This window comes from Oenanthe melanoleuca, chromosome 5 (assembly GCF_029582105.1).
Source record: "Oenanthe melanoleuca isolate GR-GAL-2019-014 chromosome 5, OMel1.0, whole genome shotgun sequence".
NCBI classification, from domain to species: domain Eukaryota; kingdom Metazoa; phylum Chordata; class Aves; order Passeriformes; family Muscicapidae; genus Oenanthe; species Oenanthe melanoleuca.
Window position 1 is genome coordinate 37654878 of NC_079339.1, and position 16967 is coordinate 37671844.

General features: G+C 38.5%; 1 protein-coding gene across 1 annotated transcript in view; it reads left to right on the forward strand.

Annotated features, from left to right (window-relative positions):
* Positions 1-16967, forward strand: part of MIPOL1 (mirror-image polydactyly 1) — a 178138-nt gene that overhangs the window by 147694 nt on the left and 13477 nt on the right. Inside the window, exon 12 of the mRNA XM_056492662.1 lies at positions 10382-10612. Coding sequence (XP_056348637.1) covers positions 10382-10612 — 231 coding nt within the window. The remainder of the gene's footprint in view (positions 1-10381; positions 10613-16967) is intronic.

The window sequence follows — 16967 nt, forward strand, 5'->3', positions numbered from 1 at the left end:
ATAACAAGGTTCATATTATCTGATTTATCTTTCTTTTGCTTCTGAGCTAGGCAGGAGCTTAATGTTGTCTAGGTTCACATAAGATAATGTTCTGTTTGTTTCATTCATATTCTGTAAAAGGGACTTCCATCCTAAGAGTTTTGGTGGAGGAAGAGAAATACCTATTCTATCATTTAGCTCTTCTTCCCTACTGTCTGTTCCAAAGGAGTCATTTTACAATACTTTTACAGTTGTGACAGTAGAATGAGGAATGTCATGATGTAGGAATTTAGTTTTCCCTCTTGAGCAATGTTACTGCTCATATCAGAGGAGGATATAATACCTGTTGGATGTGTATAAGCATAGTAGGCAATATTCATACCAATAATTATCTTGTCCTGTTCAAAAAAAATAAATAAGGAATTGAAGAGTGTTGAATTCCATGTTGGCTGGATTTCACAAGAGCTTTCATACTCTTTCAGCTTCCTTGTCAAGTCCTGAGAAAATAATTAATTCTTTGGTTCAGTGCAACCAATATATTTCCTGCTACAGTGTTTCGCTTTACCTGCTGGTTATGGAGAAATGAAAGAAAAAACTGCAGGGTTTTTGTGAAATCCTGTGTCATAGAGTGAGAAATACTTTTTCCTCTTCAATTAAGTTAAATTAAAGTGCACAACTCTATTATTTTTCACTCATTTTATTTCAGTTGCTCAATGGTCAAAACTCATGAGGGTAAAGGAAGACAGAGGTGAGGGAGGCTGATTTAAAATTTTTAGGATTCAGAAATCAGTTCAACACTGATTACAACCTCTTTCCAACCCCTATGCTTGGAGCTTCACTTCACTGATTTTTCTCCAGCAGCCACCAGTCTAATCTCTCGCTTTTCAAGAGGTATGAAAGTTGTATGCTTTGGCTTCCAGTCATGTGCCATATCCAGCTGATGGCCCCTTTCACTGGGAGGAAAGAAAGAACATCTTCTCAGAAAACAAGGATGTTTGTGCTTGGGGCAGATCAACAAAGCACAGGAGGCTGCTGCCACTGCCATGCCCCATGGTGACAGTGGTGGCTGAATCTGCAATGGGGAGACAAAAACTTGTGAAAAACTGTTTTTTCCATTGAGGTCCCAAACCTGGATCTGTCTGCTGAGGTTAACCACATTGATGTGCGTTGTTAATGCATGCATACTGTTAATTAGCTCTTTAGTGTCTTTCTGTGAACAATAATTGGTGCTGAGATCTGAGAATCAAATCTGGGCCTCAGGTTTCCAAGATGAGGCACATGTAGGCAATAAGAATAAATTCAGGACCCCAAAAGCTTAGTTTAAAGAAAATGAGCTAGGGAAAGACACTTTACTCCCAGTTTCAGCATGGCAGGCTGTTTTGCATGTTGTGACTTGCTCAGTACCACACAGAAGAGGTGAAATAGAAGAGGGAATTCAAGACAGAGCTTTTATCCCCAATCCACTAAATCATTCCCTTAGCATGTGCCCTTGTTTCACGTTAGGGAGAATGGCCCAGACAAGTCTGCCCAGTTGCTTCAGTAAGCTTTGGTACAATAGGGAAGCAGACTTCCCTTATATTAAATTTCCCAGGCGTTCCCTTTATCATTTAAGCCATCGCTTTAACTGCCTTGTTTCATAGTGCTTAACTGTCCAAGGAGCTGTATGATTTATATGAGCAAGGGTTTGGCAGCAGCAGCTGGGTAAGGCACGACTTACTGAGTAGCAATAGGTTGCCATTGTGTCATTTACATGGTGTTCAGGAGGTGAGTTTCTAAGTGTGTATCCACACACAACAGCATTTTTGTATGGGTGAAGCCATGATGGCATTCACCCATGTGGACGACAGATTTCAGACTGCAGCACATGTAGTCCTCCTAGTGAGTCACCAGCCCTTGCAGAGGGGTACATATTGCTGTGTACAGTGCCAAGAAAGTGGGGGAAATGTGCTGGGCACACTCACCTGGAGTTCATCAGTACCTCACTTACTGGCACTCTAGTGACCAAAGCTGGGCATGGGCTGGAGCACAGTACACCATGTTTGCCTTTCATCAGAGTTGCATAATGTATTTCAGTAGCAACTTTGAGTAAGATCAGACAAAACTGTTCAAATCCTCTGTTTTATTTTCTTGGGACAGGAAAGGAAGTAGCCTCAAATTTTAGAAGCTTCATTTTCTTTTTTTTTTTTTTTAATCATTCAAAGATTTTTTTTTTTTAACCCACTGAATCATTCAGCAAGAAAGTAGGGACAAAGGAGCAGAGCTGTGATTCCCCTTCTCAGATTAGTCACACTGAGGGTTTCTAGCTTTAGGACTACTCAGCTCATCCATGAGATCATCCCTCTCTGAAATACCATATGTATTCAATTATTCCATCTTTGAAACACATTTCCATCCTTTGTGTTTCTTCTAATTGCCTTCTCCTGGAGAGACTCTTCTCTTCCTCAGCTGGATGTTCCTGGCCATGCTGGAAGGCAGGGCTGGCTTCCAGCTTGGGGTCCAAGACAGCTTTGTCTCTTGCTTTTCTGATTCAGTGGAGGAGTTAAGGCAGGTGATCACAATAGCAAATCAGGACAGCCATAAAACTCACGATCATGTCTGATTTATAAAGATAACATTGTATTAAATGCAAGATATTTTCTGAAGTTTTTTGCAACAGGCTTTCTTCAGTTGATCATTCCTAAATGGTGCCGTGTGCTTCACTGCTTGATTAATTTATATGCCTTTATGATTTTAATTAATACTGTTTTCACCAGAGGCAATTGCTAGTGATTAGAAAACTTCAGACTGTTCACTTTATCTATGCCAGTGTTTGGGAATTATTCCTGTGATCTTTGTTTTTGAAGACTATTGAATGGCATCAAGAGCACAAAGGAGGCCATGTAAACACTGGGGAAAAAGTAATGCTTATACTTCTGGGAAAACATTTATGGTGATTCACAGTTTGGAAACTGAAAGACTATCAGTGTTTTATTCCCATATTATTTTCCAAGAAAAAACTTGGCTCCATTGTTGAATCAGTTTCTTCAAAATACTTAAGCTCATATTGAAGTTGGACCATACAGAAAAGGCTGGAAGACTGTGCTGTGGGAGAGAGTCAGAGGATTCCTCCATTCTCTGATATTAGCACAGAGGCATGGAATAAACCCATCTAAGTATCTAAGGTGATGTTTAGATCCTACCTGGCTGTAGCAGAGGGATATCTGCATGATGTTAAAGGATCAGGACAAAAGTTTCTTTGTTAGGGATCTAAACGAGTAGCTTTGTACAGAAAGAACAGAAAATGGAAAAATACTTAATGAAACCCATCACATTAATATATCCACTTGAAGATGGGAATATTCAATGTATGGGTACAAAAGGACTCTGGATCCTAGTGTAACTATTTTCGAGTTGGGTTTTTTTCTCTGGTGAAAAGAAGCTAAAAATCCTATGTCGTCTTGATGTGCATAAGAGCTAAGAATTTTTCAGAAACTAAAGCCTTGTAAGAAAATAACAAATGTGCACTTGTATAACAGGTTTTGAGCAAGTTTGGCACAGTATTTACTACTACAGTATAAAGGGCTATGTTCCTTGATGTATATTTCTAGTTGGCATTTTATCAAGGAAATAAACTTTGGGTTTTCTTTATTTTGTGACATGTGGATTGAAACTACATTTTCTCTGTCCAAAGCCTAGATTTAAAAGCTCATTAAATTCGGTGCTTTTGCATAAGACTAAAATTGTAACCGAACAAATTATTTATGCAGAGAGAAAGAAGATAAAGTTTCTTTCAAGAGTTCTTTAACATATCAGATTGATAAGAGTCAAAACACCTTTACTGCCATTAAATATTTACCAAGACTTGGCTTTTGGAAGAGGGGCAGTTCAGTGCAGTGTGTTTGGCTCCATGCAATGCTATTGATTAGCTATCAGAAGGACATAGTTAATGGGTAACTGGAGGTATTACAGAGCTCTCCACATTCTTGTCAAGTCTTTTCTCTGAAGATGACCTAAAATAAAGTCAGTTACAACTGGCGTTCACCTGAGACAGATTGCACAAGTTCGCCTACGGTATGAACAAAAGGTTCACAGGGATCAGTTGACCAGGTCTTAGGCAATCCTTTCTAGTAGTTGTCATCACTGCTGGACTTTAGAACTGCACGTGTTTACATTTAATTAGAAAGAACACACAGTTTACATCGCACAGTAGCTATCGGCATCGAATCAGAATTGATTTCCGCTCTCTTTCTCAAATGGCCATTTCTTTCCGACTAATTAAAAAAAGGCACATAACAAAATGACTCATATAAATTTTAAAGCAAAGTAAACACTATTCCCTGGAGACAAAAATAAAAGTCAACAGCACACAGTCATTACATTGAGCTTGTTCTCAGGTGATTCTGATGCCTACATTGTGATATGTATCAGTACCATCAGATTTCTTTTATGTAGATGTATATGTGGCATGCTCCTCTGCTCTGAGTGGACACTTCACTGACTATTTCAGTTTTCAGGGTCAGGATTCTTATTTATTTCATCTGGATCGTTGCAATATATCTGAGTTAATTCACTAATATTCCTACTTTTTGCCAAAGGATTTTATTCATTTGAAATAAAATTTTCTGTGTGTAGGTCAGTCATGTAAAATGGAAGTCAGATGCCATTATCTTTACCAGTGAGAAGCTGCAAAGGAAGCCATATTAGCCTTAACTTCATGCATAATTTCTAACAAAAAATATCTATTAGACTTTATTAGTTCTGCAGGCAAAACTAAATTCAAACTATGGTGACAGGCTTCTAGCAGAAATGTCTCGCTCTGGAGTGCACCCATTTTTTGTTGTAGGGGAGATTTCCGTGGTTGGCATTTTGGAGAGTAAATGTTCATGCCAGCAGTACTGTCAAGCCAGTGGGAGCTGAAGAGGTTGCTGAAGGTCTAGGCTGGGTTGGTGGGTGTGTGGCTATGTGGGGACTGTAGGAGCTGATCCCAAAGTGCCTGGTCACAAGGCCTGATGTTCCTTTATGCCACAGTACCCTGGTTTTCTTGTGAGTGACAGTGTTCAGGATGAAGCTCTTGGCAAGGAAGAAGACAAAAAGAAATACATAGTGTTTTAAATTACAAAGTAGGACATTGTTTTCTACCAGTTTTTGTTGGTATGCCAGTGGTTGTTATTTTAGTGCACCACCAAGAGTTACTGCTTTCTTTATTCAGTTTAGATTTGAGGAAAATGGTGCACTGTTCTTCAAACAGTTGTCAGAAACGTTGTTAAAAACATACTCTCAGTATAAAAAATAAATCGCTGTGACCTTTAGGACAAGATCCTCTGTGTCTCTTCCACCAAGCTTGTGTTTCTGCAAATCCCTGACATCGGCAGTTTCCCTGCTGGCCCCAGGCCAGAGCTGCTGGCTCTCACCACCCACGTACACACCCCTCCAGTGATCCATGTCAGCCCAGCAGCCTCCAGAGGGGCGCAGGTGCTGCCAGCTCAGCCTGGGGACGGGCAAGGTGGCAGTGCCTCCTGTCTGGGAGCTGGCTGTGCCCCTCCTCTCTGCCTGCTGCCCACAGCCAGGCCAGGGGCTGCCTCTGCTGAGTGCTCACACTGCCCAGGGAGAGCAGACAGGAGGTTGTGATACCCGCTAAAACACGGAGTCGCTGGCACCGTCTTAAATGTCCATTATATTCACATACTGAGGTCACTCTTGGTGCCAGCTCTGTCTTCGATTAATAGATAAGGTTCCCTCTCTATTTGCAGTGTTACCTAAATAATCTATTACTGTAGGGAATAACTACAGTATTACAAATACTAAGTTAAAATTATTTTGTTAACTAAAGCCATTGGCAAATATTTAAGAATGGCCAAAGCATATGAATTGACAATAAGGAACAGATACAAGATAGCAAAATTCTTACTTGTAGCATCTAGTGCAATAAAGTAAACACCTTACAAATTTTGTTGTTTTTTTTTTTTTTATCTTGGGTTAATTTTACTGTTAGAAGCAAGCCTTCATGGTGCACCCAGTGAATGCTTAGGCTAGAATATACTAATGCAGCAAATTCCCTTGTCAAAATATGCCAGGAACATTTTATGGAAAGCTTGGTTCTAGGAATAACATATTACTTGGGAAAACTGCAAAGAGTATCTACCATAGTTTGCTTTATTGCAAACAGTCCTCTAATTCATGGAATAAATTTGAGAGCCTGTGAATCTGTTTTGCAAGCACAGGTACACTGTAGAACCCTGAAGATGTGTAATTAATGTTAACATGTAGCACGTAATATTCAGGATTAAAGCATAAAATCTACAGTGGTCATTTCTGTGAACTCAGGTGCACTGTATATCTGTGTGAGAAAAAAGCTAATGCTAAGTTACAATCTTTCAGTCTCTAATCAATTAGAGATAGCAGAGACCTCAGCCCCAGGTGCATCGTGTACCCAGGGAATTCAGGTGGATTTCTTAGGTACCATCTAGCTCCTTAGCTGTGGGTGTGTGCTCTAGCTGAAGGGAATAGCACTGTAACTGCAAACACCTCAAAAACACTTCCTTCTACTCATCAGTCTCATGTGTGTTTTGCTCTGTTTCAACCAAACACTGTTAATCCAGAAACTATCTTTGTGAAGGTCCTAGACCATTTGATGGCATGGGGAATGTGAGGAATGATAGGTGAAGCTGAATGTCGTGTGTGTGTTGTTCACATGAGGCTATGCTGTCTGAGCAATTTGCCCAGGGGCTGCATAAAGTGAACAGAAGACATCTGATTACGGTGCAACTCCTTAAGTAAAGAGTTTGTAATGGAGGTATGGTTTCCAATTATGTCCTGTTTGAGAGCATGTCTTGGTAGTCCTTCAGCTTCAAGAAAGGCTCAGATAATTAACTCCTTGTCCTTACTCCCTCTCCCAGGCTAATCACAGGGAAATTATATGGATACTTCAGTGGTCCTGGACAGTAAAAATGAAGCCTAAAAAATATATTTGCTGTTTGGCTTCACCAGAAGACATCCAGGTTTCATTTTGTCCTAAATTCTGATTGTGCTGCATCTAACTTAGCTCTTTCAACAGTGATGAGTCTTTTGACATTAGTGAAGCTCAGAGCACTTTGCAAAGGTAGCGTTGTGATTGCTTTTATTTAAAAATAAGAAGATTGAGGCCCAAGGAGGAAAACTGTGTTTGCTAGTGGCCTTTAGTTGATATTTGTTGAAACATAAAGATTCTAAGATGACAGATAGTCAATTTGAGCTTTCCCTCTAGCTAATGAACCTGTTTGTATCATCTAATGTCCAGGCTCTTAGGGCCCTAGTACAGGTTGCAGATCATTTCAGGAAAGGAGGCTGAATCTCAAGTGCTGCTCACTGTTGTTGCATACTCACGTGTCATTGAGTCTTGACTGTATGGACACGCACGATCAGCACCAATCTGTCAGCATAATGTCCTGTGTTAGCCTGAAGCTGTATGCCCAGCCACCACAGAGAAGAAAATCAATGGTGGCCTCTGTTCAACAAGTGGTTGAGGTTGCCTGAGCTCATCCTAGTCAAAGAATGGGTGGGTGCATCACACAAGAGAGTGACACTCTGTGATGAGCTGTGACAATGCAAAGAGCATACCCTGTGTGTAATGTGCAGTGAGCATTCCTGTGGCATGGTCCATGGCCTGTGTGCCAGGGTCTGCCTTCAGCTGCTGCCTTTGGATAAATCAGTGAGAGATGGTTTGTTGTACTGAGAAAACATGGTCTTCTTACCTTGTGTAAATGCAGGCATAGGAAGACTAGTAAAATATTTATCTATGGTAGGGCAATGTCATCTAGTTACCAGTCTACCAGCTGTCAGGCTCCTGACTCACATGTAATGCAAACTTGACTGTTTAATATCCTCCACTTCACAGCAAAATCTCAAATTCCTTTTAGGTCTTATGGGCATTTTTTTATATCATCTCATTGCAGTGTTTCCTAAGAGCACCTTTGAGGTAGTGTTTTCAAGGTGTCCATGCTGCCTGGTCCTTGAGTGCACTCAGTGGCATGAGAGTATGCTCTCCAAAGCCATCCTGAGTGCAGGCTGAGGTCTGACAAGTCTCCAGGATCTGTGAGAAACATTTGTGGTGGAAACCAAGGTCAGACCTACACGCCTTTGGGAACATTGGATATGTTTATCACTGGGGTGGAGGCAGAGGGAGGGAATGGGTAGGGAATGTTTGGTTTCTTTCTGGGCTTTTTTTTTTTTTTTTTTTGTTCCTTTAGGTGGAAGGTTTTGCTATGTTGTTCAGTAATTGCTTCAGGTGGAAAATCATTTCCCACCTTGCACACCTTGCAGCAAAAGTATGCCTGGCAAGGTGAGGAGTATTTTAGGAGCAGCACTTCATAGGAGTTGATTTTCAGCCAAAGTCAAGTCCCTCTGGGAGCAGTTACAACTGCTGATATTTCTTTGCACGCTTGAAGCTATTCTGATTTTGGGGACTAAGGAAACCTCTTGCTCTCTACAGGATCTGAACAAGTGATATCATCTCATGTCACTTTTTCTTCTGCCCAGACACAGCTAAGGTGGGCCCTTGAAGCTCTCAGACCCAAGCTGGAGTAGGAAAGAGGCCATGCTGCCATAGTGAACCAAAAGGCTTACTAAAAAGAACACATGAATTACTGAAATCCAGGAACTGTTTGAATACATCTGTGACCCATTCCTCAGGCCTATAACTCCCATTTATTTTTTTTTTAATTGCAGCATCAATATTCGTTGAAGAAATAATCTTCAGGTGAATGAAGAAATTTCAAATTAGTAAATTTCAGAAGGGATGAAAAAATGTATTTTGCCAAAACACATATTGATGGAAGTCTGGAAATTGCATGCTTTTGGAAAAAAAATAAAATTGAAAGATCTATCAGTCACAGTCCCTTTATCTGGAGGAATCACACTGGTTACAAAGTATATACATCAGAATCTACTGGTCCCTCCAATGCAATCATTATAAGACACGTAGTAGTATATTGCAATTGTAGTAGTATATATCTGTGGTTTTCACAGCCAGCCTTTGAAAAGGAGCCCACAGAGAGCCAGTATTGCAGGATCTAAATAAATTACTTTATTTTTGGTATATTCTGGGAAAAAACTCTGAGCTGGTGTAACCAAGGTGAAATATTTAGTCTATCCTCTGGTTTTTGTTCCCTTTTTTTTTTTTAATCAGGGACCCATATATTCACTGAACAGTATAGCTTCTCATCTGTCTTTTTTTCCTTTTAATCTTGTGCCAGGTGTTTAAGAAGCGGGCAGCAGCGGTATTTCAGTAACCTGCTTTCGACATTATTTGCATACCTTTGTGTTTTTCCATGGTGATCAATGCTCAACTGTAGTGGAACTTCAGTCAGTAAATTTTATGTGCAACTGCTAGAGTAATTTTTTTTTAATTAGTCCATTCTAGGAATTTTAATGTCCCTTTATAAATATTTAGATTTTCAATATGTCTTCATTTAATTGTAAAGGTTTTTCACATTGTTTTCAGATAATCACAGGTAGTATGCATAATGATATGTCAACACTCTAACCTTTTTACTTCTTTCTTTCTCTTAGTTCATCTACATTTTGTTTTTGCATGTATATTATATTTTAATTTGTTTATGGTTTTCCTTCATGGGCTGTTGGAACAGACAGTATTTTCTGTGCAAACACCTTAATAAACTGCAAAGAAAGAAAATATGCTATTGCATACTAGCAGCTGTCAGGTAAACTGTCTTGAATGCTGTAATCAGTGTGTATAGCTACTAGAAATCCACACTGAAATAATGTTTGATTTGTCCAGAACTTTCTGGCACACAAATAGAGAGAACTTAGTGCTATATTCTGGTTTGTGCCATGAAAGAGTATTGGGTTTGTGCTCTGTGATTTGGAATCTCTATGAACTTACCTCAAAATCATGGATAAGACTGAATGGAGACCTTTAGAATTTATTAGCATGTGCAAATCACATTTCTAAGTAATCCTGCTGATTTATTGATTTTAATTTTTGAATTGTAGTGTTTTTATTCCTTTCACGTTATTGAAAAGTCTTCTTTTGCAAATAAATCCCCTGTAGCTGGTGGGTCTGCTTGTCAAAAGAGACTCCTGTGTAGCACAAGTTAATAACACATCAATAACTTATACTGATTAATTCAACTTCATGTAAATTACAATAAAACCTTTCTGCTGCAGCTCAGAGGTGATCAACAAGATGTTACAGCTGAAAAATGCTTCCTCTTGAGTTTTTGCGGAATTTTTTTTTTACTTTTTCAAATTTTGATGGTTGTTACATACTTCTAGAAGAGCCTTGTTCTCTGTCACTTCTGAAATAGAACTTGTTTTGCTACTAGTACATGTGAGTCCATATATGACAATATTGAAAGTATTGATTAGTTCTTGCAGCTCAGCCTTAGACTGAAACTTAATAACATGAACGATTTGGTTTTCCCAGGTTGTACAAGTCCTTGTCTGAAGGAATGAGTCTGAAGAGCCAGCCTAACTGTGCTTTCAGTACTTCTGAAGGCAGACTGCAAGGAAGGGAGGATGCTGTGACCCTAACCTATGGCCAGATTGAGGAGCTGGCAGCTCAGCTGCAGCAAACCCGATCAGAGCAAAAGGACACTGAGCTGAAGCTCCAGAAAGCCCTGGAAGCTTCACAAGAGGCCAATGAAAAAGTTCAAAAGTAAGTCACTTGCCTTCCAACAGAAATTGCAGTTGTAATCCACATGAAGTACTTTTTTTCTGGTAATTTGTCTATAAGTGAAAGTATGGCAGTACTCAGAAAAGGTCCTTTAAAATGATTCCTTCCTTTTCAGCTCATTTCCTACTCAGTGTGAAGCTGATCATTTTAACAGTTTTGTGCTATTAGGCAAGTCATTACTGTTATGGAACTTGCTTCCTACATGTGCAAAGCACAGGGAAAGTCTTTCCATCTCCTATGAATGGTTTTCACTGTCTTTTTACCCTGTGGCAATCCTATGGCAACAGAGTATTTGCCTTTATAATTGCATGGTAGAATATTTTGGTTCTCATTTTTGGTCTTTTACACATCTGGCAGGTTTCATGCCACAGTAAGTGCTTATGGGGTTTTTTAGGGATGGCTTCAAAATCTCACTGAGAGCCACGGGAAGTCTCTGAGTCACTGAGTTTGTATTTTCTTTCCCATCATGAGTTTCTCTGTTAAAAGGTTACTGAACTCCAAAACCCTAAGTTCATCTCTAGTGAAGTACTTATTGTCATGTTTGTTATTAGCAGTGCCTCTTGGCAGTCCAGCACTTCTCATCTCTGCATTACATTCATCAACTGCAAAATTCTCCTCTCTCAGCCTTCCAAGGTGGTTGATGCTGAACTGATGCAAATTGTCCTTTCTGTCCATATGTCTTCAATGTCTACAGCATATTTACAGAATAGGCAGAAATTTGCTTATAATACATTGCAAGGACCTAACAAAATCTCTTCTTGTTTAAAAAAAATGCATGCTGAGTTCTTCTGTTTAAAAATAGATGTATTCCTATATTTTTTTATTTATTTGTAACTACATAAAATATAATTAATAAAATATAATTTATATAATGTATATGAAAATGCATACTTTTAGTCATCTCTTTTAAACCTACAGTGGTTGTTGGATAATCACTCAAGTCTTTATTCTGAGCACTTATATTTGAAACTTCAGGAGGTGTGCGCTTGATAAAAATAAGCCTATAAAAAAGTATTAAAGTGTGGTAAAGAGAATATTGATTGAACCTTTCTGTACATTGTCTTAAGTTGTTACATCTAGTTTTATTTATAAATTTTTAATAATATAGCTACTTAAGCAGAGTTTTTGCTGTTTTTTCCCTGAAGTGAAACAATCTTGTTTAATCCCGTGTACGCAGGGTGGCTAAAGAAGAAGTGCAGCCACAAACGGAATTAAAGTAGCGGTGATGCACCGCTATAGTGAAAAGAATTTATGTAATTTAACATGCTTAACTACTTGGGAAAATTTTGGTCAGGTTAGTTTTCATTATTGTTAAGATCAGACGACTGAGCCTATAGCAAAATTAAACAATTGGGTGAAGTCTTTTGATGACAATAGCATGCCCTTTTTACCACGAAACTGTGGAAATGCTCTGCGCGTCTTCCCAGCACCCGGAGTCATCCACCCCCATCTTATAATTCAACCTGCAAACAGATTAAGCAGCTGAGTTTGTGGAAAGTGTGTTTACTTTGAGCTAAGAACCCTTGTGTGACACTATAGAGATTCCTCTGACACCTCTGGGAGAGCTACACAGACAGTTCGTACTCATCAGCAGGGAAACCGGGCTGAGAATTCCCAATTTCTTTGTAACCTCAACTGCTTCATACAAATCAGTGTTTGGCAATTAGGCAGGAACTCATTTGTTAGCTTAGCATTTTATTTAGAAGATGTAGGATGTTCTACATTTCAAAAAAGAACTGACAATTTATTAGCCTGTCAACAGAAAGGCTTTTTGGTATTACTTGCAATAGTATTAATTATTAGCACTGCCTTATGAGGATGCTTAATGTAGTTTAAAATGTGGCACTAAAATTCATAGACTTAAGACCATTCTAAAATATCTGTTTTCTTTACTTTTTTAAGTGCTCAACTAAAATTGAATTCTGACATATGAAGGAAGTAGTTTTGTCAGCTGTATAAAGTAGTTTCTCAATATTATTCAGTAAAATAGCAACAGTTAAAAATCAGGCAAATGAAATAATTATTAAGAAACAACATCATTGTAATTAATAAAATATTGTTGAGAAAGGATGAACTTTATATCTTCATGCAGTGTCGTTTACTGATTTTACACTGCCTTTGCTAATCTGTTCTCTGGCAACACTAAAGAATTTTTTAATATTCTTAAAAACTTCACTGTTTGCATTCAGCACGATATACAGAGCTTAAAAGAGAGTTGTAATTCTCCATAGTGTTTCCATTGTGTCAGCCACTTGTGTACCCACTGGTAGTTGTTGCTTTCTAAATGTGAGACCCAAGTCAGAATACTGGTCCTGTGCTTTCCATCAGGACAAAAAGCATCTAAAAAATTTCTTGATCCTATCCCACATGAAACAGCAGTTGTGAACCAGAAGGGGGACATTTTGGTATCTACTTATAGTGAACTTGGACATAGTAAACATCTGTTTGTACTGAATTAGTGTGAACATCTCATGCTGGCTCACTGCAGTGTGAGATATAAATTGAGACTGTGTGCTCTTGCCTGTGAATATGATTCACCATCCTAACAAGGATGCTGATGTAAACAAGAAACATTGATGTTCAGAGAGTGACCACACAGATTTATTTAGCTGATTTTGCTTGAATCTGTTTTGATTTTGAGACACTATCAAGATATACTTAGACTTCTAAGAGAGTGCTATTCTTTATAAAGCAAGTACACATTTTAACTGTGGTCTATATAAGTAATGTATTACATATTTATTCAATAGACTATTTATGATCTGCACAGTAATATTTTTAATCAATACTCTGGGATAGCTATGACTATAATTTTCTAGATTTAATGAGTGTTTCTATTTCATGGTTACAAAGAATTAGGACGAGAGTGCAGAATTCACCAGGAGTGTTGGTACAGTACCAGAGACCCCCTGCAAGTTTGTCCTGCCAGAGAAGCCAGGAGCCAACTGGTGCAGTCCCAGCAGGGAAATGGGGCTGGGTGGCTGGGAGAGCCTGTGAATTAATTAATACCTCTGCCAACAGAGGAAGCAAGGCATTTTAAAAATGTCCTTCCGGCTGGAACCTCTGGGATTGTCGAGTGGTTGCTGATGTCAGTGAGATCAGAGGAGGTTATAATGTAATACCAAATCAATATTAGCCAATTATCAGTAAAGGTTGAGGCCACTTTTGATCTGGTTTTTCCAGGAAATGTTCTATTTTTCTGCAACAGCTTTGCAGCTGGAGTGAATTTTAATGCAATTTTTCTACTGGGGACTTCTGTTTTTTTCCTCATACTTTAATGATTCTAGCTCAGTAAGCTCAGGTCTGCATGTGAGCACAGCTACCCTTGCATTTTCATGTAGCTGTGTAAAGTGGCAGAGGAGGGTGAGTGGGCAGAATTTCTATGTAATCCTCTAAAAATAAACACACAGAAAATCCCAAAAAAAATCCACAAAGTAACAGTGCAATGCTAAAATGTACAGGTGGGAAAATAAGCATGAATGGTGAGAAGAATCCTGTTTGTGTTCTTTGTCGAGGTAGTTCTGACTGTGAATAAAGCTAATATAAAAGTGATTTAAACCAGAAGTCATTCCTTCATTTGTTCTTAACTGTTTATTAGAGACCTTTTCGTTTAATTTTTTTTCTTTCTTTTAGGGAGGAAGTCAGGAGGGTTACAGCTTTGGGTAAAATATTTCGATTGAATACATAAGAAAACTAAGTGGTCTTCTAATTAAATTCTATCCTTAATAACATTTGCTTTACTCCTTCAGGTCTGATTTTTTTTGACCACCTAAATTTCATTGTGACTGGAACACACCCTTTATTTGTTTAGTCCTGAATTTCCCCCCAGCATTTTAAAAAATGCTTTCTCTGCTTTTGAACTTGTTCATTTATTTTCTTAGCTGAGGATGATATATAAGTTGATCTGTGAAACAACAAAAACAGTTATTATCAACAGTTGACATGGATGAAAAGAATACAAAAAATGTAAAGAAGTAAGAAGGCAGCATTTATTGAGTAGTTAGTGTCCCCCTCTTCTGCAAGTAAAACTAATCTGCCTTCTGAGTGTGGGAGCTGTGTGCGTTTCACATCAATGTCCAACACGGTCTTCAGTGCTGGCTGGAGGGTCTAATCTTTCCCAGAATGATCAGAGCAGTGCAGTTCAAGAACAAGGATGAATATTTGAATAATCACACCACAATGTGAGGTGACCCTCCGACAGGGGACTGACCAGATCCACATATGGATTTTGGGAAGAAGCTCTGATGCTCTTTTTTAACACAGCTGTGAGAAGAATGTGGCTAAGACCCAGTGGTCTTTCTGGAGTATAGCTGGCAAAGGAAACCATGAGGAGAAGAGAATTTAACACATGGGTGTAAGGGAGTTTGCTTCATTGATGTGATCTGAGGGGAATGTCTAATGACTGGAAGAATCAAACTTGGCAATGAAAACACAAAGCTCTTTTCATCAATTCAAACGCTGACTCTAAAGCTGCAGATGGTTACCTCCAGCCTTGCCTATTCAGTGTGGGGTTGTATAAAATGGCACTTTGGTGAATACTAATAGATCAAAACAAAGATTTAATAACATAAAGATGTGGTGTTCATTTTTAAATGAGGATACAGGTCAGTGTCTCAGAAAAGAGTGAAATAAGTATCTTTATGTATGGGTCTAAAGTCTCGGGAGATTTTTAGCTGCAAACATATCTTTAGTGTGCAGATTATATTCAGTACAGGGCAGCTATGCAGGGAACAGGCTAAAAGCAAGATTTCTGAATTATTATACTGATTGATCCTCTTTGCAACATGCAAATGTTGTTAACTAGTTATCTCCCTTTTAAAATCATACCGACATATATTTAGCTGAAGTATACATTGTAGCTTGTGTGCGTTGAGCTACTTGTTGTAGAAAAGAATGGAGCTAGTTAATTAGAAATTGCAGGCAGAAGCACTTCACAAAAGAAACAAGTTGTACATTCACTGGGACTTAAAGCTGTTTGTTTTGGAGGAACCACCAAGTCTTAGGGAACTTGGCTTTATTTTAAATTTGAGAGGGAGAGATTTATTTTATTCTCTTCTTTCAAAACAATAAATATGATTTGATTTCTTACTTTATTAAGATGTTATATTTAGATGTTGAGACTTTTCTATTTATACTGCACCTTTTTTTGGTTGTTTTTGTACTTATAAAATTGTACTCTGGTGCATGTCAGATCAAAACATTAAATACTGGAAGCTAGGAATACAATTTCACAGATATTAATAGTTTGACTGATTTGTGCCAGTAAATAATTTAGCATGATTTTTCTTTTAATGATAACTACTAAGCTGCCCGCTGCTGTGAAATTCTGCTGAGTTTGAATAGTTGGTAATCTTTTAATATCATATGGGGAATAATTTAACTGGTGCTGATGTTTTGAAATGTAAAGTAAGTCCTGGTGTCTTGTTGAAGAATGTAGATACAGAGCTAGTTTCTTAGTTACAGCAAATTGACTTTGCTCTGTTGCACTAAGTTGCATTCATTTGTCCCAGTTAAGGGTATGACCTGTAGTTTGCTGAGAAACAGATGCTGGTGGGTACATTCAAAAGACAAGTGAGTGAGGGCAAGGTGCTAAGAATCTTAGACTTGCTATAGCAATCCACAGAAGTCAATGGATATCAGAGTTTGTATGAAAGGAGATGGAAAGCAAAGGAAGACAACTTTTGTAGCAGTCTAAGATACTAATGCAAATTAGCAAAGATTCTGTATTTTCAGAATTGGATCAAAATTTATTAAAGGAGATCAAAATGGAAAAACTCCTTGATGAGGACTAATGTGCACTCCTTGATGTATTGGCTGTCTCATACAATGATTAAAAGCAGATTATAAGCTCTGTGGGGCCCATAGGAGATACACAGTCTCCACAGGCAGGGTTTTATGGTGTTTAGGAAACCCACACTGGCCAGATGGAAGACTCCCAGACACGCAAAACTACCGCATACTCTGAAGAATCCTGCAGAGCTGATGCAAATTTTTTTGGCATACCAGACATGAATAGGAATATGAGAAAGTCCAAAACATAAAATCTAGTAACAGTCACTCATATCACATATTAAATTATTGCCATAGAGTAGCAATTAGGAGGCAGTGTGAATGTACTGGATTTAGGGGCAATAGGTTGGAGTAGTCTGCTTTAGTCAATGAGGAAATAAGACTAATTGAAATGTGTGGAAAAAGTCATGTTTGATCTAACTGAAAGCAGTACATAGCAGGGTCAGAATTTTTTCACATACTTGGAATTCTGCACTAACACCAGTGATTCCTCTCAGAAAAATTCCCCTCAGACGCACTAATATTCATGGAGAATTGGTGAATTAAA